This window comes from Coturnix japonica, chromosome 4 (genome assembly GCF_054131305.1).
Source record: "Coturnix japonica strain WE chromosome 4, WE-NBRP24, whole genome shotgun sequence".
Taxonomy (NCBI): domain Eukaryota; kingdom Metazoa; phylum Chordata; class Aves; order Galliformes; family Phasianidae; genus Coturnix; species Coturnix japonica.
Window position 1 is genome coordinate 86301147 of NC_140666.1, and position 24245 is coordinate 86325391.

The 24245-nt window shown below is 46.4% G+C and overlaps 1 protein-coding gene and 1 long non-coding RNA gene across 3 annotated transcripts; one reads left to right on the forward strand and one right to left on the reverse strand.

Moving 5' to 3' along the window:
• Positions 1–260: 260 nt before the first annotated feature.
• On the forward strand, positions 261–13996 carry RPIA (ribose 5-phosphate isomerase A). Of its 2 annotated transcripts, none has more exons than XM_015862885.2 (9): positions 261–638; positions 3235–3295; positions 4941–4996; positions 7592–7651; positions 8826–8890; positions 8999–9067; positions 9575–9716; positions 10862–10961; positions 12748–13996. In XM_015862885.2, the coding sequence occupies exons 1-9, from the start codon at positions 453–455 to the stop codon at positions 12843–12845; spliced, it is 837 nt and encodes a 278-aa protein (XP_015718371.1). In that variant the 5' UTR covers positions 261–452; the 3' UTR covers positions 12846–13996. The 2 variants fall into 2 exon arrangements, 1 of the variants encoding a protein (XP_015718371.1); XR_014945548.1 differs by having other exon boundaries at positions 326–638; positions 7231–7651.
• Positions 12978–24216, reverse strand: LOC146761175 (uncharacterized). The gene is made up of 3 exons (XR_014945549.1): positions 24064–24216; positions 16373–16608; positions 12978–14502 (listed from the first exon to the last, which is right to left on the reverse strand). It is a non-coding gene; the product is annotated as an uncharacterized LOC146761175 (long non-coding RNA).
• Positions 24217–24245: the final 29 nt, after the last annotated feature.

The following is a 24245-nucleotide window of genomic DNA, read 5'->3' on the forward strand; positions in this document are numbered from 1 at the left end:
CCTTCCAACATCCTTCCCCTGTAGGGAGCACCCTTTAGTACTGTACTACTACCCTTTAGGCACTGGAAAACCACACTGAAGTTTTATCAGTGCTTTCTCTCCTTCACCCCCAGCCTGTCTCCATAGCAGAGTCACTCCATCCTCTGGATCTTCTCCAGCGTCTCCAGCTCGTTGTGTCGCTGGGTGCTCAAGGGAAACACCACCAATCTCCCTACATCACAGCTCCCACCCTCCATCCCCAGCATCACGCCGCCGTACGGATGCCTCGCCGTGCCTCGTTCTATCATGCATTGTGGGAGCTGTAGTTCGCTGCTCGCCGCACTACAAGTCCCAGCCTCCCGAAGGAGGAGGAGGAGGACTGCGAGGAGGAGGAGGAGGAGTAGGAAGGGAGCCGGCTCGGCCCAGGCCTGCAGCCCGCACGGGAGAGCCCCCCGGGGGCGGGCCGCGGCGGCATGCGGCTCCCCGTCCGGCTCGGCCCGCTCCGCAGCACGCCCCTGGCTGCCCGGCCGCCGGGGAGGGGCAGGGCCAGGGCCAGGGCCGGCGGGCGGAGAGCCTTCAGCCGAGGGCGGCCCGGCGGCACCATGGCTGAGGAGGCCAAGAGGCTGGCAGCCTGCGCGGCGGTGGACAAGCACGTCCAGGTGAGGCACCCGGGGCTTCTCATCCCCTGCTTCGCTGTGGGGCAGCACGAGTTGGGAGTGGGGTCCCGCACCTCGTAACTTTCCCCGTGCCGACCGCTGCGAGCCGAGCTGGGGGAAAAGCTCGGGTTAAAGAGGCTGTCCCAAAGTTTGGGGTGCTCTGAGCTCTGCCTGGGGGTGCTCCCCGTCTGTAATCGTCCCCTCCGTGTTCAGGTAGGGCTGGAGCTGAGCAGGCTGATGGAGGGTCAATGGTTAAAGCTGAGCCGTGGTTTATCACAGTGTTTGCTGTGCAAGCCGTGTTGCAAGAGCAGCGTTGAAAGGGCATCAAGGCACTGCCAAGGAGCCCCATGTGAGCATTTAGGGGAAAAAAACCCTTTTCCTTCCTGCTGCCCCCAGACCAGGTTGCCATAAATATTTCACTTATTTTACAGTCTTTCCTTCCATCTCCAAAGCAGCCTGGTGTGCATCAGCTCCAGGCTGAAAGCGAACCTTGGGGTTATACACTTTGGGTTTTGTAGCAAAATGCGACTCCTAAGTCTGGGCTGATTTAGTTAACGATTCAGTAGGCAGCACTGGGAGTAGCACTGCAATGTTTGCCGTGTGAGTTGGTATGAAGCAATGGTGGAGAAGCAACTTTGGAGTCCCCACTGAACAGCTATTGCAAAAAATCTGCCTCCTCTTCAGCTTCTATTGGGAGGGTGCAGCTGCTTTTTGCAACAGCTCTGTGCGTGGCTGTTGCTATCGCTGTTAGCAGAAGGAGCCGTGCAATCTTCAGAATCTCGGGCAGCCCATGGCAGAACTTGTGAGGAACTTGGGGGGATTAGCAAAGGGGAGCTTTTTGTTTCTCTTTTAATTACATTAAAGGTAAGTATGACTGCCACAGTGGACTAAGAGGAAAATGATGCTCTCACTGTCCCTTTAAGACACTTAAGAAGCTGTCCCAGCCTTTGGAGTTGAGAGCAAGGAGTCCAAAACTGCCTCATACATGGCCAGAACAAGCCTTGTTCCTCTTCCCTTGCAGCTGCTGTGCTTGGCTTTGGCAGGTGAAACCCAGAAACGCTGGGTGCTGTAGGGTTTCTCCCATAGTAGTGCTGCAAGCATACGGTTGTGACCTGTGGCTTTCCCCTTTTGCAGAGTCACTGTGGTTAGGAAGGGCTGGAGCTGTTGTGTGCTGGGTTTCTGGGAACTGTTTTGTTTTCTTCTAAGCTTTCAACGTGCAGAAGTGAGGGAAATCATTAATACTGGGGGACTGCAATGCCTCGAGCCCCACCTTTCCAGGCAGGCTCATGTCCCAATAACATTTCAGTTGATTGAAATGCTGTAGCTGTGGCACCGTCTACAACTTGTTGCATATGGAGGATGGTTCCTAAGCTGCTTAACATCCGAGAAGTGACGCTCAGCAGCTCTGTGCCTGCAATTCCATCTGGGTTGATATTGAGCATCTGAAGTCTCTGTGGTGATGTTGTGCCTCCTTTAGTCAATTTCAGCTTTGGATCCCATCCAAAGAAGGGGCAATTACACTGAAAATGGGCTTACAAGAGGCGGCAGGTAGCTCAGCTTGGATGGGAGGCTGAGAGGATAATAACCGCAGACTTATATAGAGCATCCTCTTGGGAGATAATAAATCCTTGCACCCTCAGCCTGTGGCATGCTTTAGAAGCACGTCTGTGTTGTGGATGAGGCCATGGTGATCTATAAGCCAGACCAGAAGCAGAGAAAGCCCAGGGCTGAGCTGTGATCCTCTCCAGCACACGCTGCCAGGCTCACCCAATCTTTCAAGTGTCGCTGGACTCTCTTGCAGCCAGTTACGTGCTTCCAGAGCTTGGTGTTCATAATCCTCTAGGAACTGCTGCACTTCTCTTTGTATCCGTACTGTTTACTAACAATACCATTGGCAGCAGCTCGGCATTATTACTATGTGGCTTCTATGGGAGATGTTATCTTGAAGTTGTTTCAGCTTTTTCCTCTGTGGGTTGTGTGGAGCTCCTGGCTTTCCAGCAGGAGCATTCCAGATGGAGTGCTGTGTTGCCTACCATTGTGAAGCAGAGCTGATGGTTTCCTATCGCCTGCATTCAAAAGGAAAAGGCTTGTCCTGTGCCAGGGCTGGGGCTTGTTTCAAAGTTGCTGCTGGCTAACAGCACTCAGAGGCTGAGCTGCCAGTTCCCGTGCAAGTGTGGTGATGTGGAAGTTGTAGAAGTGGTTCTCAGGCTTCTTCCTCTGCACTGGATTTTTGTTGGGGGGGAGGAAAAGCCCCACTTTCTTTTTACTGACCTCATCACAGTCCCTCAAGGATTAGTTGGAATTCAAACACTGATGTACTGGTGCTGAAGCTGCCAGTAACCAGCAGTGAGCATGCATTCAACGCCTCAAGAGCCAGAGCACAATGATGCTTAGTGCCTGTGTGTCCTTTAAGGAGCGGGTGAGTTGCTTAAAATCTCAGTCACCCTCTCCTGCTCCAGCCCTGCCATGCTGGAGGGAGTTCCTTTCTGTGTCTGAAGCATGCTAACACACTTTGTCCCCTTGCATGTATCCAGAATCTGTTGGGAAAAGCAGAAGATGCCTTGTTAACAGCTCTGCTCTGTCTCTCTTTGATCTGCAGAACAACCAAGTCCTTGGCATCGGGAGTGGTTCTACGATTGTCCATGCAGTGCATCGATTAGGTAGGATGCTCCTCTGCTGCAGGAAGTCCTCTTGTCCAGCTACCCCCAGCTAATTGAAAACCAGCCCTAAATGATCAGAACTGGGAGCTCGTGCTTTAGGGGTATTCATCCACTGCTTTGTCCTTGAAGCTGAAGGTTCGTGCTGCAAATTGATTGCACATGGAGACCTGAGCAGGGGGTGGTTTCCTTGACTTTGCTTGGCAGGGCTGAGCTTTGCCACCTGTTCTCCCTGGAGGGCCAGGGAATGAACTTTACTGGCACCCACTGCAAATTGGAGCTAAAAATCTCCGGTTTCGTTCCAGCTCTGCCATGTCTCAACTTGTTTTGTGGCTTTGGGCCATGCAGCTGCTCTGCTTCTGTTAACCCATTTGTATGCAGCTCATGCTGCTTGCTTACATCCACGATATTCACACTGAGGGTCCTGCTGAGGCGTAAGCAGAACAAGGATTGAAATCTTGCTGTGTCTTTTTTATACCCTACAGCTAGTTTGATGTGCTGGCCCTTAGGGGCTAGTTAGCTCAAGGTGTCATTCAGAACATTCCAGCCTCTTTGCAAAATATTCAAGAGAGGGAAATGCAATTTTGCAAAGGGAATGTGAAGATAATTATCATCATGCCTCATTACAGAGGGTATTGAAGTCTAAAGTTTCTTTTCAGCCGTGGGGCTTCTATTTAGATGCAGAGCTCAGAGCGTCCCGCTTGCACGACCCCAGCTCCTTGGGCAGAGCTGGCTCATAGCAGGGCTTCAAGCTGAGCAAAGGAAACATGGGATCAGGGTGGGTCCTGCTTGCTTGCACCCACATCACCCCACGCACAGATTTGTCTGGGAGGTGGCTTGGGAGCTGTCATTCAGCTGTCTGGGTTTGGCTCAGTGTTACAGCCGTTCCCCACTTCAACACTGGATCCATCTCTAAACAAATGCAACTTTCTGAGTCTACTGAGATCAGAGTTCTAACAGCACACAGCCCTGTGTATTGCTTTTTAACCCTGGCAGTGGGGTTGCCTTGAAGTTTACAGCCCACCTCTTTGCTCTGTTGCTGACTCTCAGGCTCTTGGCTCATTCCTGAGTATTATATTTGCTAAAACAACATTTTGCCCATAATTATATCTTAGTAATAGATTTTAGTCATTTGAGGTTAACCTGAGGGAGGAAATATTTCCTCCCATTTAGTGCAATATTTTATTAGCCATTTGCCTGCTATATATTTAAACGTTTCATAAGAAGTGGACATGATGTCCCCAAGGCAACAAGCCAGAAAACCTCTCAGGCAGCTGCTGCAGCTCTGTGCACAAGGAGCACAGCAAAACCTGCCTAATGGAGCGCAAGTAGGAGTGGGGCTGAGTTCCCAGGTGATGTTTTGCTGACAAAGCACAACCCTTGCTCTGTTGCTGGAGACACAAAGGTTAATGGCTGCGTGTCAGGGGCTGGGTTTAGATGGGTGTTCAAACATATCTGTGAAAGGGGAGCCTTAGCTCTGCGGGGTGGCACCTGTTTGCGCTTTGAGCGTGACTGAGTTATTTGCAAGCCAAGCAAGTAATTGCAGTGATTCAGAGGGGCTGTTCTGAACTAAGATTTCTTAAAGAGAAAGCTGGTTTGATTTTTATTCTGCTGTGTACAAATCTAATCTTCTGCTTTCTTCCTACAGCTGAGCGGGTTAAACAAGAGAACCTGACAATTGTCTGCATCCCTACATCTTTCCAGGTAAGCTCCTTCCTCCTTGGTTTTATTCCAGTCCAGGTGCTCACATACGTGGTCGTTCCTTTCACAGTGGTGAACCAAGCACATAATGCAAAAATCTCCTTTGATTCCATATCGGGCCCTGAAAGCTGTACAAATCTTGGTGCAGGCTTTTGTGTTTTCAAGAGGAGCTTGACTGAGTACATCAGCTGGGCTTTGCAAAGCATTGCAGAAGAAACATCAGCTTAATTTTTCCTTCACAGTGCACTGTTGCACAGATCAGTTCTTACTAAATAAGTTGTTGAGAAAGGTGGTGGGGAAGAGGGAGAACGTGGCTCAGTGGTAAAACACAGAGCTGCTCAGAAAGCTTTTGAGCTGTTTCCATGCCTTCAGGCAAATGGCTTTGCTCTCTCTGCCACATTTCCCTGAGGTGGAAATGTGCTGCTGATAAGCAGCTGTGCACCTTGTTCCCTTAGGGCAGAGAGAGGTGATGTCACCAGCTATGGGGACAGAGACCACCCGTAAGGTTTTCAAGGCTAGATGACAGTGCCCCAGTTAGTGAATTGGGCATTTATCCTTTTCTTGGTCCTGGTATAGATTCTGGGGCTGTACCTTTGACCCTGGAGGGCTTATCGTTACTTCTGTTCCATACATACACTGCAGTGGCAATCTCTCTTCTATCTAAAGCGATCCCCACCTGGGGATGTCATGTACCATTTGAACCTCGGAAAGCTCAATTTCAGTTGTTAGGTCTTAGAGAAAACATTGATAAAGATCTCACAGCAAGTGTGGGCTGGAGTCTGCCTTGCCTTGAAGTGTTCATGTAACATCAGAATTTCTTACCAGTGAAACAACAGGGTTGATGGTAAAGGGTAGAGGTAGGTCTTCCACCTGCACGAGTACAAATCCCCCCAGCATGGGGCTGATTCATATCTCGTGCAGCCTCTTAGACCTCATAGAATCTTTAGGGTTATAAAAGGCCACTGAGATCATGTAGTCCAACCTCTACCAATTAGGAGTGAAGCATTCCCCAGTCAGCAAAACAGCATCTTATTTTCGCTATGTACAGGTGTAAATGGCTGCCTGAGGTCACTGGCAAGGAAGAATTACTTTCAGTGAGCTTTTATTCTTCTCCCTTCCCTGTTGTAAGGTTGGGTTATTCCATCACCATCACTAAAGCTAGTGTCAGGGTAAGTACCCATCCCTTGGCTTTTGCGTTGTTTCTTCTTTTCACCTGGATGCCTGTCGAGAGCACAGAGCAAAGCCGCTATTGGCAATGACCTGTCACTCATCTAATCCCAAAAGGACGCACCCTTCTAGCCAGCTAATGTGGTGCCTTGGACTGTGTTGGATTCCCAGTGCTGGGCAACAAGGTTAACCTGGTCATCTGTGGGTAGGCCAGCGCTGTGCAGTTACTGCCGCTTTGTCCCCTACTGTGGGAGCTCTGCTTTTGATTCCTGCCAGTCTGCTCTCATCATCACCTTGCAAGCAGAGAGCCTGAAGAGAGCCACCTTGTTTCCACACTACTGACTCTGAGCCTGTTGAGGGTCCAGCCTGCATGTACAGCACGGCGTTTTTCAATGCTTTCAGTTCCCAGATCTCTGAAATCTTCATACATGAACACCGTATTGTGAATGTAAACCCACTGATGGCAGTCATCTATTTTGTGAGCTCTTATAGGGCAAGCCCAGTGCATAGTCTGATCTAGAGCCCACAGCTCTTGGGTTTTAAAACTGCATGCTAAGGAGTGCCACTGTAATGTATAAGATTAGGGTTGTATCACATTGCTGGGACTACTCCTGGCTAATTCTTGTAATTGTTTCCAGGATGCCAGTGCATGTAGATGGTGCACTTTGTTAGCAGGAAAAACCTGAGATGAATTCTAGGCTGTGACACACGTTTCTCTGAATAGCCAAAGTTCAGCCTTGAGAAGAGTTTTAGGCAAGGTGTAATTCAGGCAATGGTTTGTAAGATGTAAAATTTAACTCATTTCAGCTTCTGTAAGCTTGAACTTCCATTTAAGAAGTCAGTGAATGGACCAAAGGGAGCGTAACTCCAGGTGCTTCGTGTTCTGTTGCCACAAGAGGGAAACTCACAGCCACCAAAGAGCTGTTTCAGGAGACGTTCCCACACTTTTTCTGAGTTATGCTTTTCTTTTTTGCCTTTCTGTTGTTTGTTTCTTTTCAGTATGAAAAACACTTTCATTGTTAGTCCCTTTGTGATGTCAATATTTCATTTTCCTGCTCCCATTTTTTCAGCCAAAGGAAACCAGAGGGGACTCAAGGATCCCATACCTGCCTTCATGCTTAAGTACAGGTGTCTCCCACCAGGCTGATAGCCCCATGTTGTTCAGTATGGAGAGACCTGGATGCAGCCCCATCCCTTTGCACCATCTAAGCATTTCAGTTCAAATCAGCATTATTTTGATGAAAAAAATTCTGTTCTGGAAGCATCATTTCCTCCATGCCATACGTTTCTGCTGCTGATTGCAGCCTCTCAGCGAGCTCAGGATGCAGCACTGCAGCCCCCATCCATGCGGCAGCGAGGAGAACGACACGACAAGTCTGATTTCCTTTCCTGCTGCTGGTAAATAGTGTTTGCTGTGTTCTTGGTGCACAGGCCCGTCAGCTGATCCTGCAGAACGGCTTAACACTAAGTGACCTGGACCGACATCCAGAGGTAAGTGGGACTGCAGGATTGAGACCTTACTGACCTCCCCCTAACCAGGTCCTTCATAAAGCTCCAGGCTCATCTGTTCTTGCTGAGGATAAAAACTGCAGAATACGAGAGAACTGGCTTTGTTAGTTTTTGTATGTAGTTTGCTTAAAGTTGAGGTCTGGCTGAAAGATTGGTTTATGGTGACTTGTAGGGCCCAGTGCAGAGCAGGAGCAGTAGACTGTCCCTGTCTACTGACCCAGGCTCCTCTATTTCCCATGAACCAAAAATCACAGAATGGTAGAGTCGTAAAACATCCTGAATTGGAAGGGATATACAGGGACCACAGGGTCCAACCCAGGGCTCCACACAGCACCAGCCAAAATCCGAACCCTATGACTGAGAGCACTGTCCAGACTCTGCTTCAGCTCTGGCAGCCTTGGGCCAAGTCCAGTGCCCTGGGAAGCCTGTTCCATGTCCTACACCATATGAACCTTGTCCTAACACCCAGCCTCTCCCCTCTCCTGATGCAGCTCCATGCCATTCTCCCAGTTCAGCGCTGCCACTCTGCTCGCTGTGAGGAGCTGTAGGCTGACCTGAGGCCTCCCCTCAGCCTCCTCTTCTTTAGCCTGAACAAACCGAGGGACCTCTGCTACTTCTCACACCTCTTGCCCTCCAGAGCCTTCACCACCTTCATAGACTTCCCTTGGAGGCTCTCTAATATTCATGTCTTTCTTATACTGTGGTGCCCCAAACTGCACACAGTACTTGAGGCGAGGCTGCAGATGCTCTAAAATGCCAACTACTGATCCCAGCAGGTGGTCAAGAAGGGCAGTGCTCATCTCTGAATGGTCCCTTAAGATGACAAGTAGGCTGCTAAGCTGGTGGCCTCCTCTTCCAGTCTGAGGCTTGCTGGCAGGGGATGTTGCATTGCTGAAGTGTTGTCACAAACATTTTTGCCAGGAAACCCCATTTGTCATGCTGATACTTAGCTGAGAAGACTGGAGGCTGAAGAGACTTGCCTTGCAGGCCAACAGTTGGTTTTGTTTTATTTCTTTTCTTGATTTTTTGCATGCTTGTGGTTGAGCTGGGGCTGGTCTCCTTGGGTGGCTGACCAGACACTCATCTCTGGTTGGGCTGGCATAAACTCCAGTGAACTGGGTGAGGTTTTCACACTGAATTTCTTGTCTTCCTACAGCTTGATGTTGCCATTGACGGAGCGGATGAGGTGGACTCTGATCTTAACCTTATCAAAGGAGGCGGGTAAGCCTTGTTGTCTGTGTGTCTGTACGTGGCACAGGTGCTGGGTGTCCTCTGAGCTGCACTGAGGATCAGGCTAACGTTTTGTTGTTTTTTTTTCTTCTCTTGCAGTGGTTGCTTGACGCAAGAGAAGATAGTTGCAGGATATGCAAAATGCTTCATCGTTATTGCTGATTACAGGTAAAATATTACTATTCATTGTGTGGAAGTATTTGGACGGCCCTGTGTTAGGCTGCTACGATCCTTCTAGTGTGTCAGGGGAGCAAGAATAGGTGGAAATGAGCTTAACTCCCAGTGCTTCAGCAATTGAATTTGGCTTTTTTTTCTCCTTAATTTTCATCTCAGCAGGCCTGCTTAGAAGTCAGCAGAGCTTGTTGGGAAAAGGCTGCTCTGCTTTTTCTGAGCATAGTGATTGTCAGCATGGAATAAATTTACCCTTCTGAGCATGCAGCCGCAGGGCTGTTGAAAATTTCTATCGTGCTTGTCCAAAGTGTGTCAAAACAGGGCATATGAGCAGAGCTTTGTGCGCTAAACTGATTGTTCCTACATGAATGCACATGCAAACTGATTGCCATGCCCTCCAGGGCCTTATACCTGAGCAGTCTGCAGGAAAGAATGTGGTGATAAGTGCATTGTTAATGATGGTGGCGATGTAATGTCTGACAATGATCCCTCCTCAAATCTCAGGAAAAAATCAGAGAGCCTCGGGGAGCAGTGGAAGAAGGGAATCCCTATTGAAGTCATCCCTATGGCTTATGTCCCTGTCACCAGAGCCCTGACCAAAAACTTTGGAGGTGCTGCAGAGCTGCGGATGGCTGTTAGCAAAGCAGTAAGTGTCCCTCATCCCTCCGTGCCCAACAGAGCCACCTGAGTGTAGCCAAGAGGAAGATCTTCCATCTGATTGAATCTGGTTCCTTTAATTGTACTTAATGAACTGTGTGTGTTTAGATGTTGGGGTTGCTTGTGTAAGCCTTATGTCTCCCAGATCAAGCAGCCCTGAACAGTGAAAAGAGGGGTGGATGTTCCAGTCTGAGGGCTGCTCTGTGTCTCTCCTTGGCCACAAACAATCTGCTGCATGCCACACAGAGCAAGAGTGGACTAAAAACTGAACCTGCTTTGTCTCCACTGTCCTATCCTGGCTTGAACAGTGTGGACTGACCAATGCATATCATATGGTAAAGGAGGAGAGGACTATTTCCAGTTGCAGCTGGAGCTAACACCTGAAGGCTGAACACTTTTAATATGTTTAATCCCCTGGCCCAAGAGGCTGAGGAGGTATATATAGGAGCCTGAGAAGAGAAAGCCAGTTGTCTCCCATGAACTCAAGACCAGCCTTGCTTGGGAAATGTAGATCCCAATGCTCCAGCATGAGATGTGTCCTTGGAGGATTCTGTCTCATTCAGTGGTCTTATCCCCGGTCTTTCCTGCAATGTGTGGGTTACAACCCCTGCTCAGGGTTGCTGAAATGCCTTATTCTCAGCCTGAGCTGTCTCATTCTTGTTGAAAGGACAAAACTTTGGGGCTTGAGAGGGTGCTGGGTACATCTGAGACACCAAAGGCCGTCAGTCCTTCAGCTCCAAAACCTCCCTATGGCATGCAGTAGCAGCCCACCCTTATTACAGGGGTGCAAGAGTCTTGTTTTGGCTTCAGTTGCATATAGTTGTCTGTTGAATACATTCCTCTAGCTCTGCTCTTGTGAAAAGGATCCTCTATCCCAGTGATGAAATCATATCATTTTTTTCCAGCTTTTCTGTGATTATCTGTGAACTCTAGGCAGAAGAACGAGGAAGGCGCAGCTGCCTTGGGCAGTGGTTTGACTTACAGGGTTAATGTTTGTATGGGGAAGTGGACTGTGCCCTTATTTACTCAAACAATGACCTTCCCTACACTGTTGCAGCAGGGATGGCTCCCGTTGTAAGGCTGTGCTTGGTACAACAGGAGCTTGTGGTGCTGACATATAGATTTGCTTCCCAGGGCCCGGTGGTGACAGACAATGGGAACTTCATCCTGGACTGGAAGTTTGACAAGGTTCACGAGTGGAGCGAAGTGAACACTGCCATAAAAATGATACCAGGTAATGTCTGTGATGCTAAAAGCCAAAAACTGGTAAGACTTGGTCTGTACTACAAATCCCTGACCCTGGGAGCTTGGCTAGAAGCATGAGGCCTGTTATCCAGACCAGAGCTGTTTCTGGATCGTTAAGGTCTGCCCAAGGGTGATGACACTTCATCAAAGCAACATACAAAAGCAACATACAAAAGCTTGCTCAGCCCCATCAAGATATCTTGGCTGGATATTTTGGTGAAAGTCTGCTCTTGAATCCAGTTACCTTTTGAGTGCATCTTATGTATTTTGAGTTAATCCCAGATAGCTGTCTGCCCCCTGCTGTGCACAGCAGAGCTACCATTGGTTTCACTGCTCTTTGTGTCTTACCAGAGCACATAAGAACAGGTTGGGATCCTGTAGCACAAACTTCCGTGCCTGCACGAAGTAGCACCATGATTAGAATACAGTAGGCAGATGCCACAGGTTTCGGCGAAGTGAAGAGTCCCTGGTTACTTCAAGCTGCTTCTGTTTGTTAGCTTTGCTTCCCTCAGTGCTTATTAGAAGGCTGATTTGCTGAAAACACACCCATTTCCTTTTCCCTGGATCTAGGAGCAAACTGCTGGTGTGCTTCCTCTCCCTTGGCTTGTCCTGATGTCTTTGCAGTCTGAATAATTACCTGGCACTTGCTCACAGCTGACAGTAGATGGCAGGTTAAGATCTTTGGCAAGAGCTGATCTAAACAAACCAGTGTCTGATATAAATAGACTGGTGGGCGCTGCTAGTCTGGGCTGTCCTTGGTGCACTTCTCTGTACCCTAATGCAGTTGTAGTCCGTGGCTATACAAACGTGTTTTATTAGAGTTCTTTCTATGCACAAGAGAAACAGCGGCTGGTTCTGCAGAAACAAAACACAGTGTCTTTTTCATGGGCTCCTTGCATCCCTCAGCCAAGAGGTGATGAAAGGGAAAGAGACAGGTTGGAGGTGGTTTCAGAATACCATAGTTTAACCATGAGCTCAGAAAAGAGCCAGCTAAGGGGAAAAGAGCATCTTCCCTACCCAGAAGTGGAAGAGCAGAATTGTTAAAGCCTGGATATACTGGTGGTAGGAGGACTCTGTGCACTTTGCACACTATTTTTTTCAGCCTTTTTGGAGTGTGTTCATCTGGTAGGGATTGGATTTGGAGCTTGGCTGTGCAAGCAACCAATATGAGTGCTTACATACAGGTCCTGGATTGCAGCAGGAGTTGTTGGTGAAATGAGGGCTTGCCCAGCAGACTTGGTGCTGGCTCTGAGTGTTGGTGGCCTCTGCCCCTGAGGGCCTTGGCAAGCTGAGTGCCATGTGTGTCAGCAAGCAGCCACCTGAAAGGACTGAGGGCTGCAGAGCTGTGCATCACTGTGAACTGCCAGCATTAGAGTTGTATGAGGATTTCATGTGCCTCAAAATAGAGGTAATGACATCCCCAGGCTGTTTTTTTCCTCTGTGTAAGGAAAGACCAACTGCATGAGCAAAACTTTGATGCTCTTCTTTTTTTTTCTCCCTCTTCTTTGGTCTCTGGCTTCAAATCCATCTTGCCTTTAACTCCTCTTAATGTGATTAACTTCTCATGGGCTTTTCTGCAGCCCTGGAGGTTTCATACAAACCCATGTGTCTGGCTCATGTCTTCCATCTGCTTGGTTTCGAAGCTCTTAGCCTTCATGGTTGCAGTATTGGCCGTATTGAACCTCATTAGGTTTACACGGGCCCACTTCTCCAGCCTCTCCAGGTCCCTCTGGATGGCTTAACTGGCTAATTGGCTCATGAACTCTTGTTCCCAGGTGTGGTGGAGACGGGGCTGTTCATCGACATGGCGGAGGTGGTGTATTTCGGCATGGAGGACGGCTCGGTCAGCGTGCGGGAGAAGCAGCCTCGCTGATGGTGGCAGTTCTGCCTGCTCTGCTTTGCCTTCAGCCAGTTTGATTCAGCTGTCGTAACGGTGCCAACCTGACGTTATGCCTTAATGAGCAGCGGTTATCACAGCAGGTGGGTGGGGAGTTGATCAGAACCCGCTGATATGATACCGAATGTCTTTTTTTAAAAAACAAAACAAAACAGCAAAAAAAAAAGTTCTATTTCCAGATATATAGAGATATATTTTTACTTTACAAGAATGTTGTCCTTTTTTTAACGAATCAGTTAAAAATGAATTGCTTTAATGTTTTTATTTTATTTTCTAAGGAATGTTGACCAAAAAAATAAATAAAAGAATACTTTTTTGGATTCTTTTATTGGTTCTTTTTGTTCGTTTTGTTTCATTTTTCCTTTTTTTTTTTTTTTTTGAACTGAACTTGAACCCTCCTGGTCACTCGTAGTGCTCCATGATTGATACTATGATCCTAATAAATCATCCTTAGCCGACCTGGCTGGGAGGATGATGATGTGCGTAATGGGAGCACGCATCCAGTTGGGACCTACCGATGCCTTATTTGGAACCTTTTTGGTTCAGTATTTTATGCCTTTTATTTTTCTATACCACTGTTTTTTAATAGTTCGGGACGTCTAGTTAATCCTCAGTGCACATGACAAATCTCTGAGCCTAGGGACATTGTGCTTTCTGCATCCCTGTGTCTGGGACGTGAACAGGGGCCTTCTGGGGGCCTCTGTGGAAGAGATGTTCATCTTTTGAGCCAAATTCTGTCCTACAACTGCACTGTACCTCTGATTAAAGTCTGTTCCAGTAGCTGGAGATGTTCAGGATTTCATCCTTGTATAATGAGAGCAGAACTGGGCACTTGATGAAGTTTACAAGAAGCACATCTGAGCATTTTAGGGCAGTGTTCAGTGACAAATTGTTTGGTTTGCAATGAAGGTTAATTGTCACCTCTCACAGCTGGTTGATTAGTAGAAGGATAGAGTGGAATGCAAAGGAAAACCGAGTCTTCCTGCCTAAATTGACCATATGTAGCAGGAGATAGACACTCGTTCAGTATACCGTTCTCTGTGTATAGGTGCTTTGCATGATTCCAGTGTCAAAATGCAAGCCCTCTTTTTGTGTTATAGACATTGAAATAAAGAGCTGTTACAACAGGTGTGGTGGTAATTTCATTCTTAAGGTGACTGTTTTGGGAACGACACAAAATACTTGCTGAGAGTAACTTGTGCTCTGGCTCCATTAAAAGGTTCTGTCTGCATTTTCCCTTCATGTGGGCGCTTCATCCAGACCCTTTTGCATTTGATTTCTTTTTCCTTAAGGTAAATACACTACGTTACTTTAAATTAACCAGATTCTCTTAACCATCACTTGTCAGTTGCAGCACTTGCTATGCACCTGTCTTAAATCTGCATGTCTGAAACCTGCGTGTGTAAGCCATTTTTTGCCTTTCTTTACATTTTGCCTTTCCTGCCCATCCATCCTGTTAATTCTGAAGCTCTTCGTACTGACCAACCTGGCTACCATCCAACCAACAACTTGCTGGAAGTGCTGAAGTTTCTCTTCTTGCAAATCTGATGCTGCTGAAGCTGTTCACAAAATCACGACTCCGTCTGGATTGCCACGGGCTGTTTTCTGATAGTGTTGGGCTCCTAATGCAATCCTACATAAACAGAGAGCAATCAAGCAAAACTTTGTGAGGAAGCTTCTTCTCACACAGCACGCTTCTGAAAATGAGATTAGCAGGAGGAGTGTTGCTGTTGACTCTCTGAAGTCAGACAGCCCCTTCTCAAAAAGCCAATGAAACCATTACAGCACTATTTCTTTCTGGCCTCGGACCAAATATGATCTCATTCAGCTCTGTGCTTAGCAGGGGCTCGTTAAATCTAAGCCTGAACGCAGCAAGTCTAATTCTTCAGCTTCTCCGGGTGCTTAAGATGCTTGTGGCACAGCCCAGTACTTCTGTGACAGCTTTCTCTGCTGGGGGATCTTCGAGCAGGTCTCAGGCTGTGGGCTACCTGTGCATTTCAGTGTACTACAGGGTTAGAATTAAAACATCTGCAGTGCTGGAGAAAGATTTATGTCTGAACTGGTTCTGGAGGTTTTGTGCAGATTTTTGTGCAGATCCCCTTCTCACCAGTTCAAGGCACTGGAACAGGTTGCCCAAAAAGCCTGTGGATGCCCCGTCCATCCCTGCAGGTGTTCAAGGCCAGGTTGGATGTGGCCCTGGGCAGCCTGGGCTGGTATTAAATGTGGAAGTTGGTCGCCCTGCGTGTGGCGGGGGGGTTGGAGCTTCATGATCCTTGAGGTCCCTTCCAACCTGGACCACTCTGTGATGCCTGCTGGGGCTTTGGGCAGCCCGACCTGGTGGGAGATGTCCCTGCAAATGACAGGGAGTTGGAGGTGGATGGCGTTTCAGGTTCTTTCCCACCATTCCCTGATGCAACTCTATGCCATTCTCTGTTGTCATCAGAGAGCACCTCACCTGTAGGCTGTCCTGAGGCCTCCCCTCAGCCTCCTCTTCTTCAGACTGAACAAACCAAGGGATCTCAGCTGCTTTTCATACATGTTACCTTCTAGGACCTTCACCATCTCCACAACCCTCCTTTGGATGTTCTCCAGTCGTTTTATATCCTTATATTGCATCCCCAAACCTGTTCACAGTGCTTGAGGTGAGGCCACACCAATGTAGCATAGCATCTTTGGTTTTGGTTTGACTTCCATTTTTTAAGCCGCTTTCCAAAACAGCCTCAAGAAGCCTGTTGTAACAACTCTTGTAACAGCAAGAGATGTCCTTTCAGTGCCCAAGGCAGGGGAGGTGTGACTACTTAGGGTGCGATGTCACAGCATTCCCTGTCACCCTTCCCTGTTACCCAATGCTTTCCAAGGTGAAAAATTGCAGTCCATCCCTGCACACAAATCCTGGCATTGCTTTCTGCACTGTGGGTAATGCACAGCTGATTGGCCATTAACACTGAATTATGGATAAGCTCGGCCTTGGAGAAAACAAACATTTCTAGGAAGATCAACAGCAGCAGTAAAATTGATGAGGAAGAGAGGTAATAAAACAGTAATATCATTCAAAAAGAAAGAAAAAAGAACAGCAATACGGATATGATATAAGTGCTTCAGGTATGACTGAATTGCCTTTGGTTAGCAGGTTATCTAATTAAGCTGAATTAACTAAGGAGAAATAAATTAAGAGTTTAGTTAAAGTGATTCACCTCGTTCCACATTATCAAACAAGTCAGGTTTTTATTACTATCTCTGTAGGTCTCGTTTCATGATCTGATCTAATTATTGCACTGTGGAACCTGACATAGAAGGAAATGGAAATAATTGAGCAGGCAGCATAGAGTACGTCTGCTCCACGTATGAAAGCAAATGATTCCAACCCAAGCGATAAACACGAGTGCATTATAACCAGTGAGAAAAATGAGCTGTAATGAGTATTAGTAAGGTAAAATAAGTGTTCATATCTTTAAACATAGAGCCAGAGCCATCTTGCAAACAAGGAAAACCTCTTTGCTTACCTAGATGAAATCAGTAAGTCTGGAGGAGCTGGTAATATCCAGTTTAATCTGGGATGTTGAGTTAGGAATGTTCTTTAATCACTCCAAATTCCAAGTTAATCTGATGCCGTATCAGTAGATATTCAGTCACACATAAAATCATCATGGAAGCCAATGTGTCTGCAACTGGGGTCATCCCTTCTCTGTGCACCAACACCAAACTCCTCATTCCCTCATGGTGCTCTTCCAGTGCAAGGCTGATTAAAAAAAAAATTACTGATATCAAAGGTCAAAATCACTAATTAAACATAAACCCCCTTAAAACATTTTCAAGGCCTTAATTTCAGTAGCTTGTGAGTTATTTGCTTGCTACAGCGCACGGTCTTCTGCTAACAAGGTTCTAATAAACCATCCAGTTTAATTCCAACACAACGTGGTTGGAAATGACAAATGAAATTGAAAGCCACCACTGTAAATCCAGACAGTTCACTGTGATGCTCGTCTTACTGCCTTAATTCCTGGGTTGGAAAAGGAGCCTGGCCTACCTCGTATCCTTAATAGAGTGTAGATTTTCAGAGGGGATCTTTCCATTCTCTTCTTGACTTTATGTATAGATTAGCGAGGATTGGACCAGCTCAGTAAGGAATCCAAATCTATCAGCTCCTTACTAAAATCTTGCATAGCAAAATTCTTGTGTAATTGAAGAGAAAGTCATTATTTAACATTTTTCTCTGCTGAGATGGTAAGAGGTACAAAGGACCTCCATTTCAAACCCACTCTGTGACTCGGGACACTCAGCCTGTAGCACTGCATGGGGTTGTTGCGACTGAAGTACAATATTTCTGGGTTAAATACATTCTGTACTACATATTCATTGAAAAAGAGGGAAAAGAAATGTGATTACCTTTATGGCTTTCATTTGGCTACTGCAGTGTGAGAGTGCCCATTCTGCAGGTGCTCTGTGGTGGACAGTGATGATGCCTTTCCTAAGAGAAATGCATTCAGTGGAGACGTTCATGCCCCAAGGCCTACACTTACTGCTTGAAGAATACAGACAATATCTTAGGGATGTTATTTACAGGATCAATACTGCTATTTAGCCAGACAGCTGCAAAGCATGGGCGAATACCATCTGCTCTAATACATTTCTCTGTCTATCGATCTCTCTCTGCATGTGTTTTGCTGATCAAACAGAGAAAGCAGGAACAGGAGCAACTTATTCTTACTTTTACTGCATCAGTAATAGCATTTGTCCATACAACTTGCCACTCAAAAGCTACGTGTGCAGCTTGAGCAAACATGGAGCCCGATGGAAAGAGCCAAGTTGGCTCGTCCCATCTATTATAGACAGAACCCGACCCCTTCTGGCACACCTACCCCAAGGTTCCTATGGGAACTTGTCCCACCAGCACCTGCAGGACGTACACTAACAACTAAATATATATATATATAAATATAAACATTACTTTGGAATCTGTCATTTACACCACTGTAAGTGAGTAAAGGAGGTTCAGTCTTGCTCTCTTTAGAGCTGCTGACTTGATTTGAAGTCCCAAAAGAACAACAAAACACAGTGGATACAGTACATGAGGGAATACAGATGGCTTCTGAACTGGTTTTAATCTGAATCCTAGCTCTTCTCAATAGGAAACTGCCAACGGACCCTGGCAGCCTGATCTCATGGTTGGGTAACTCTGCTCAGGGTGGTGGCATTTCACTACTCAGTGCTGCTGCCAATCCCTGCAGCATCAACAGAAGAGATGTTCAAAGACAGGAGTGTATAAAACTCATCTTTGTCCCTCCCCAGGAAAGCAACTCTCTGTAGCACCGAGGCTGATCTGAGAAGACCTGAACAGGCTTTTTGCCTTTTAATGGCATCGAGAGCTTATTTCTAACACTCCCATTGATTTTACCTAACGCTGTCGGGGCTCTCTCACAGCAGTGATGCTGCAAATCGATGTTCAGGATAAAACTATGGTGGTGTTGCACTCAACAGCAGAACTCCTAATGATCTTGAAGCAGATAGATTTTCCTTAGCAATTACCCTATCCACAGCAGCATCTGGTCATAACAAGGACAGTAACTCCATGTACCTGCAGTACACACAAACAGTCCATCCGCGTGAGTACAGAAGTGAAGTGCAGGCATTAATTTTTCCACCTGCATTTTCCCAACATTAAGGCCAGAATCCTTTCACTTACAGCTTTGTAAGACAAATAAGCCTGTTGGCTTTTAGGATATTTGGCATTATTTTACCATAAGTATAGTAATGGCACTGGCACAGGTTGCCCAGAGAGATGGTGGATGCCCTGTCCTTGGAGACACTCAAGGTCAGGCTTGATGGGGCTCTGAGCACCTGATGGAGCTGTAGCTGTCCCTGCTCATTGCAGGGCAGTTGGACCAGATGGCCTCCGAATGGTCCCTTCCAACTCAAACCCTTCTGTGACTGTGTGATTTTGGGGTGTTAATGTTGCTGCAGTGTCACACGGCTGCTTGGAGCCAGGATGAGCTCAGTGGGGCTTCCTGGCAGGGAACGGGGATAACAAGGACACATCAAGGAGTAATTAGAAGAACAAATAAATTAACATGAACAAATTGCTGCCAATTGCTAAAGCTGAAGAAAACAACACTGGATTCAACCCTTTTCCAAGACCATCAATAAAATAAAATCTTTATATATGTCATTCAAGTGTATATTATATATCTTTAAAATAGCTCTGTATTCTTGTCATAGCACAAATTGCAACCAAATGTGATACTTTCCATATACACTAAGGCAGCATCCAAATATTGATGAAGAAACGTGCCTGCTCGCTCAAGATGCCAAAGTCCTTTAAGACAGCTTAAGTAAAACACCTTAAAATAATGATTACACTGGGAATATGACTGAAGTCCAGCAAATAATTGATAAAAGGGAAGAAAATATTTGACTTCCCCATGGCTTTCCTCATGTAAGTACATATTTACAGTTGACTTGTCATCAATGACTAATTAAGATTTATGAATATGACAGCAATCTGAGATATGATTACAGCCCTTGCTCTCCTTCACACGGTATTGTTAATTTGCTTGTTTCTCTGCAGACCATTAAGATGATGCATATATCTGTGCATCAGCTATTTATTTTAGCTATTGCTTAGCTATGCACCAGCTATTTATTTTAACTATTCTTTAGCTATGCATCAGCTGTTATCTTAATTAGCTATTTTAAATCTTAGTTAATGGACATCTAATTTTTTCCCTCATCTCGGGTAGCTGGCATTAAAAGTTCTATCCAAAAGACTGTGACATCAACCTATAGTTACTTCAGTCTAACCAAGCAAGAACAATAAATTACATACAAAAGAACTAAAAAAGAGCAATTTGGGGGCACTGCCATCTGTTCCAATTTGCCACATGGCACTTGTGGGCACGGTGGATGGTCCTATGGTAAAAAAGGATGAATAGCTTTGGGAGAGAATCACTGCAGAAGGCACAAATTTCCCATTGCTGAATGAGAATACTCAGCCCAAATCATATTTTGTCATCTGGGTATGTCCAGTTGGGAATGTATGTTGATATACATTCCATACTTGGGCTTGGGTGATTGCAAACCTGTGAATAATCCCTTTGATTCTGAATGGAATTAGTACTGATATTGAAGAATTAACACAGCGGGACACAATGTTCCTGCACCTTTCCATTTCATCTAGGGATGGAATTAAAGTGGGTTTTCCTTTGTTTAGTGCTTCCCTTGGAGCCTGCAAGGCCATCATGGCGTATACAGAGTTTCTGTGCTGATGGATGGAGTGAGAAATAAAGAGAGTTCAGAGCGCCCCCAGGGTTGTGTGGCTCTGCAGATGTGAGCTGTGTACATCTGGTTTGCAGAATTCAAACCATCAGCAATGGACTGCAAAGGAGATGCCTGCGTGTTATCACAATGGACAGGTGGGATCCTCCATCTGACCCATAGACTCATCTGAAAGGAGGTAGCAGTGGGAGCCTGCTGTGTGCTGAATTATAGAATCATAGAACCATTAGTGTTGGAAGGGGCCTTTAAAGATCATCTGGCCCAACTCCCCTGCAATAAACCTACAACTACAGCTCCATCAGGTGCTCAGAGCCCCATCCAGCCTGACCTTGAGTGACTCCAGGGAAGGAAGAGTGTTGACTTTCGTTTCAAAGCTAAACTTCAGAGGCTGCCTTTGTAGCAAATCACGTCCTGCCAGATGCTACTTTGCTCCAGGAGACAGGGATGCTGTTTGCAGAGGTGCCAGGTGGGGTTTCCATGGGTGATGGGCTCTCCAACAGCCTGGTAGCAGCCTCCTATAGAACAGGAGATGTGCAGCCGAGGTGTGTGGGACAAAGTTAAAGTGATGACATGCAGCCATAGAAGCTTACTCCTTCTCGAAATCATTTTTAGCTATTTCCTGAACCACATCTGACTCCTCTTAACAATTTCTCCACGGTTATTATTATTTTTTCCCTTGTTTTTAGATTTGCTTTCCCCTTAAGGGAATGCTTTCATAGCAATTTCACAGCAATTCAGTTTTGGTTTTGTTTGTAACATAAGTGTTGCCAGTGGAGTGAAAACAGAATCCACAGGCACAATGATTGGTCACAACAGAGTGAATACATGAATTAATTCTCTCCAGTGTTGTTATGACTTTCACGTGCACGGTGATGGCACAGGCTGCTGCTCTAACTGCTGTGTCTTCCTTCAGGAGGAGGAAAATTCTCTGAAGGTTTGTGGGAGATAATTAGTTTGAACCAACCTCCAGAAAAGATGGATCCTCCTGTGGGAACCTCAGAGCTAAATGTGGAGAATGAACAGGTTCCTATGGGTGACATGAGAGGAGGGAGACACTGGGCTGCTCTGAGAAGGGAGGAAGAATATTCTTCCCCTGCCCTTCACTTGTCTCCTTTGTGCTGCAGTTATTTGCCTTTCTGCCATGAATTGGGCAGGGATGCAGCCAATCTCTGCATCAGCATGGCACTAAAATTAGCTCCCTTTGAGAGAGAATGCCCTGAGTTTGGCTTGATTATGTTTGCTTCATCTTTTTGTTATTTCTTAACTATTTCAGCAGGAGGAAGCAGGTCTTCATGAGCTCCAACTGTTGAGCTTCAACAAGACCAAGGTAAATGCCATTAGTTAATCCTAGAGAAAGTGTAGAAATATGGCTTTTTTTTTTTTTTTTTCTTTTCCTGCAGTGAACTTATTAGCATAGAGGAAGTCATATCCTTGTGGTCACTTAGATTTCCTGCCTTCAGCAAAGCATTTTGTGCCCTTTCAACATCCCCTTCTCCTTCCTGTCTCTCTGCTTCCAGCAGGTTCCCTTCAGCCCGAACAGTCTGAGGATTTTAGCAAGGCATCGAAGTCGTTACTCAAGAAAAACCATTCCTAAAGCATCTTCCAACAGTGGCCTAAGGACAGGAGCCTGGTTCTGCTTTATTGCACAGTCCTTGCTTTCACTCTTCAGCCGAACTTATACCAGTGCTGGGAGAGGAGTTAAACAACGAAGCAGCTGCGACATCTAGTGGCACTTGTGGCTATTTCAACTCAGACAAAAATACCCACTCTGAATATGACCGTGTGTATATTTGACAATCAAGCCTTCGTGCACAGCCTGCAGTTTTCCTCTATGATGGAGTCATGGGAAGAGTAACAATCATCATTTTAGTCAGTGGAGGCACAGGGGTGTTCAGCCATCCACTGCTTTTCTGCCATAACTGGTGATGAAAGGTCTCTCAGAAAACAAAAGTAGAAGAAAATGCTTTAAAGGAGGGATTTTAATGTCATTCTGGGGGTTTACAACAGTGCAAAAACAACTGTAGAGATGAATAGGGAAATAAAAGATGGGGATGGGCTGATGGTTGGAAGGAACTGAAGTTCTGTTTCTGCTGATGGTACCAACAAGGCTTCCCAGGGCTCAAGAGCTGGGACAGCACATGTGCACTCACCTGGCATAAAGGACATTGATTTATTCTCTAGCAGTATGCCATTTGGTGACATTTGGTGCTTCTGAGTGCCAGTGCTTGGAGCATAGTCGGTGTATATGCTAGGGAATTAATCACAGAATCATTGAATGGTTTGGGTTGGAAGAGACCTGTAAGATCATCTAATGCCAACTACAGGCAGGGACACCCCCTTCTAGACCAGGGTGCTCACAGCCCCATCCAGCCTGGCCTTGAATGCTTCCAGGGAGGGGACATTCACAGTCTCACTGGGCAACCTGTTCCAGTGTCTCACCACCCTCACAACAAAGAATTCCTTCCTAATATCTAATCTAAATCTACCCTCTTCCAGTTTAAAATACAAGGCATAGGCTCTGGAGTGTAAACAGGACACCCTGGAAAATGCAGGTGTGGCATTTCTGCTTTTGGTGCTAGTAAATCCAGTTGTTTCAGGGTGATTTATTTACACTGCACATTTGGTCAGATGATGGCAGCAAACAGAGCATTAGCATTGCCTTTTCTCATACAAAGGCTGGGAGGAATTGACTGATTTCTGTTATGGCCCTAAGGAAGCGCACAGACCCCAAGCACCAAAGTCCCACAACTGTCCAACCAGAATGTAAGCAAAGGAAAGAAAAGCATTTTACCATTAGTTTTAAGAGAGTATCAAAAGAAGTTCAATTTTGTGCTTGCAGCGAATCCTTTTCACCCAAGGATCTAGGAAAGGCAAAATGTGAGCAGGCAATGTGATTTTATCTTATGCTACCACTGGAGCTCCCAGGTAGGTAAACATTAACATGATACTTTATTCCTTTGGGTTGTTTTTTCTTTCCCTTTTTCTATCTGAAGGTTGAGCTCTCTGTAGACATACCAAGTAGAAAGTCTCATGTTTAACCTCATGAAGATCTGCTTTCAAACAAGATCAAAGCCCAGCTCTAAGTAAGAGAGCAAAAAGTTGTTTTCACTGGGGATTTGGCTTGTTGCAAGGTGTGTGATTTCCATAAGGTTCAGCTCCAAGATCCGTGTGGCTCTTAAAATGAGCTTAAAAGTGTATGAGGAAGACCCACCCCTTCTTGCAGTGGCTGAAAAGCATTGTTCAGAGATTAATATCCAACCCTTTGGCTGCCCCACACTGAGCTGGAGCTCAGTCTGTCCTGAGCAACGCAGGGGAACTCCTGTCAGTGCCACCTGAGTGCTGCTCACTGCTGTATTGTTTCTCCCTGGGGTTGAATGGATTCCTTCTACTTAGCTGATTAAATCGGTTAAATTAGTGTTGGCTGAACAGTGTGTTCTCTGCTAGGAACAAAGATGATGATCAGGGGGCTGGAGCACCTCCCCTATGAAGACAGGCTGAGGGAGTTGGGTTTGTTCAGCCTAGAGAAGGTTGCGGGGTGACCTCATTGCAGCCTTTCAATACCTGAAGGGAACTTACTCCCAGGAGGGGAGTAAACTCTTGGAAAGGGCTGACAATAGCAGGACATGGGAAAATGGTTTTAAGTTAAAAGAGGGAAGATTTAGGTTGGATGTTAGGGGGAAGTTCTTCACTAGGAGAGTGGTTAGGACCTGGAACAGGCTGCCCAGGGAGGTTGTGGATGCCCCAGGTTGGACGGGGCCCTGGGCAACCTGATCTAGTAAAGGTGTATGTTTGGTGGCCCTGCCAGGCAGAGGGGTTGGAACTACATGATCCTTGAGGTCCCTTCCAACCTGGGTCATTCTGTGATTCTGTGAACAAAGCCACTGAATTAAACCAACCCCAAAACAGGCTGATTTCTTCTTACCTCCAAGCGAGCAGAGCTGGTTTCTGTACTCAGGTAAGAGTGATAGGGGGAGAGGCAATGGCCTTAAGAGTGGTAGTGCATTGGCACTATTGTCCAGGGGGGGTCTTGGGGTCGCTGTCCTTGGAGGTGGTGTAGATGAAGGACACGGTTAGTGCTCATGGTAGGGCTGGGCTGGGCTTGGT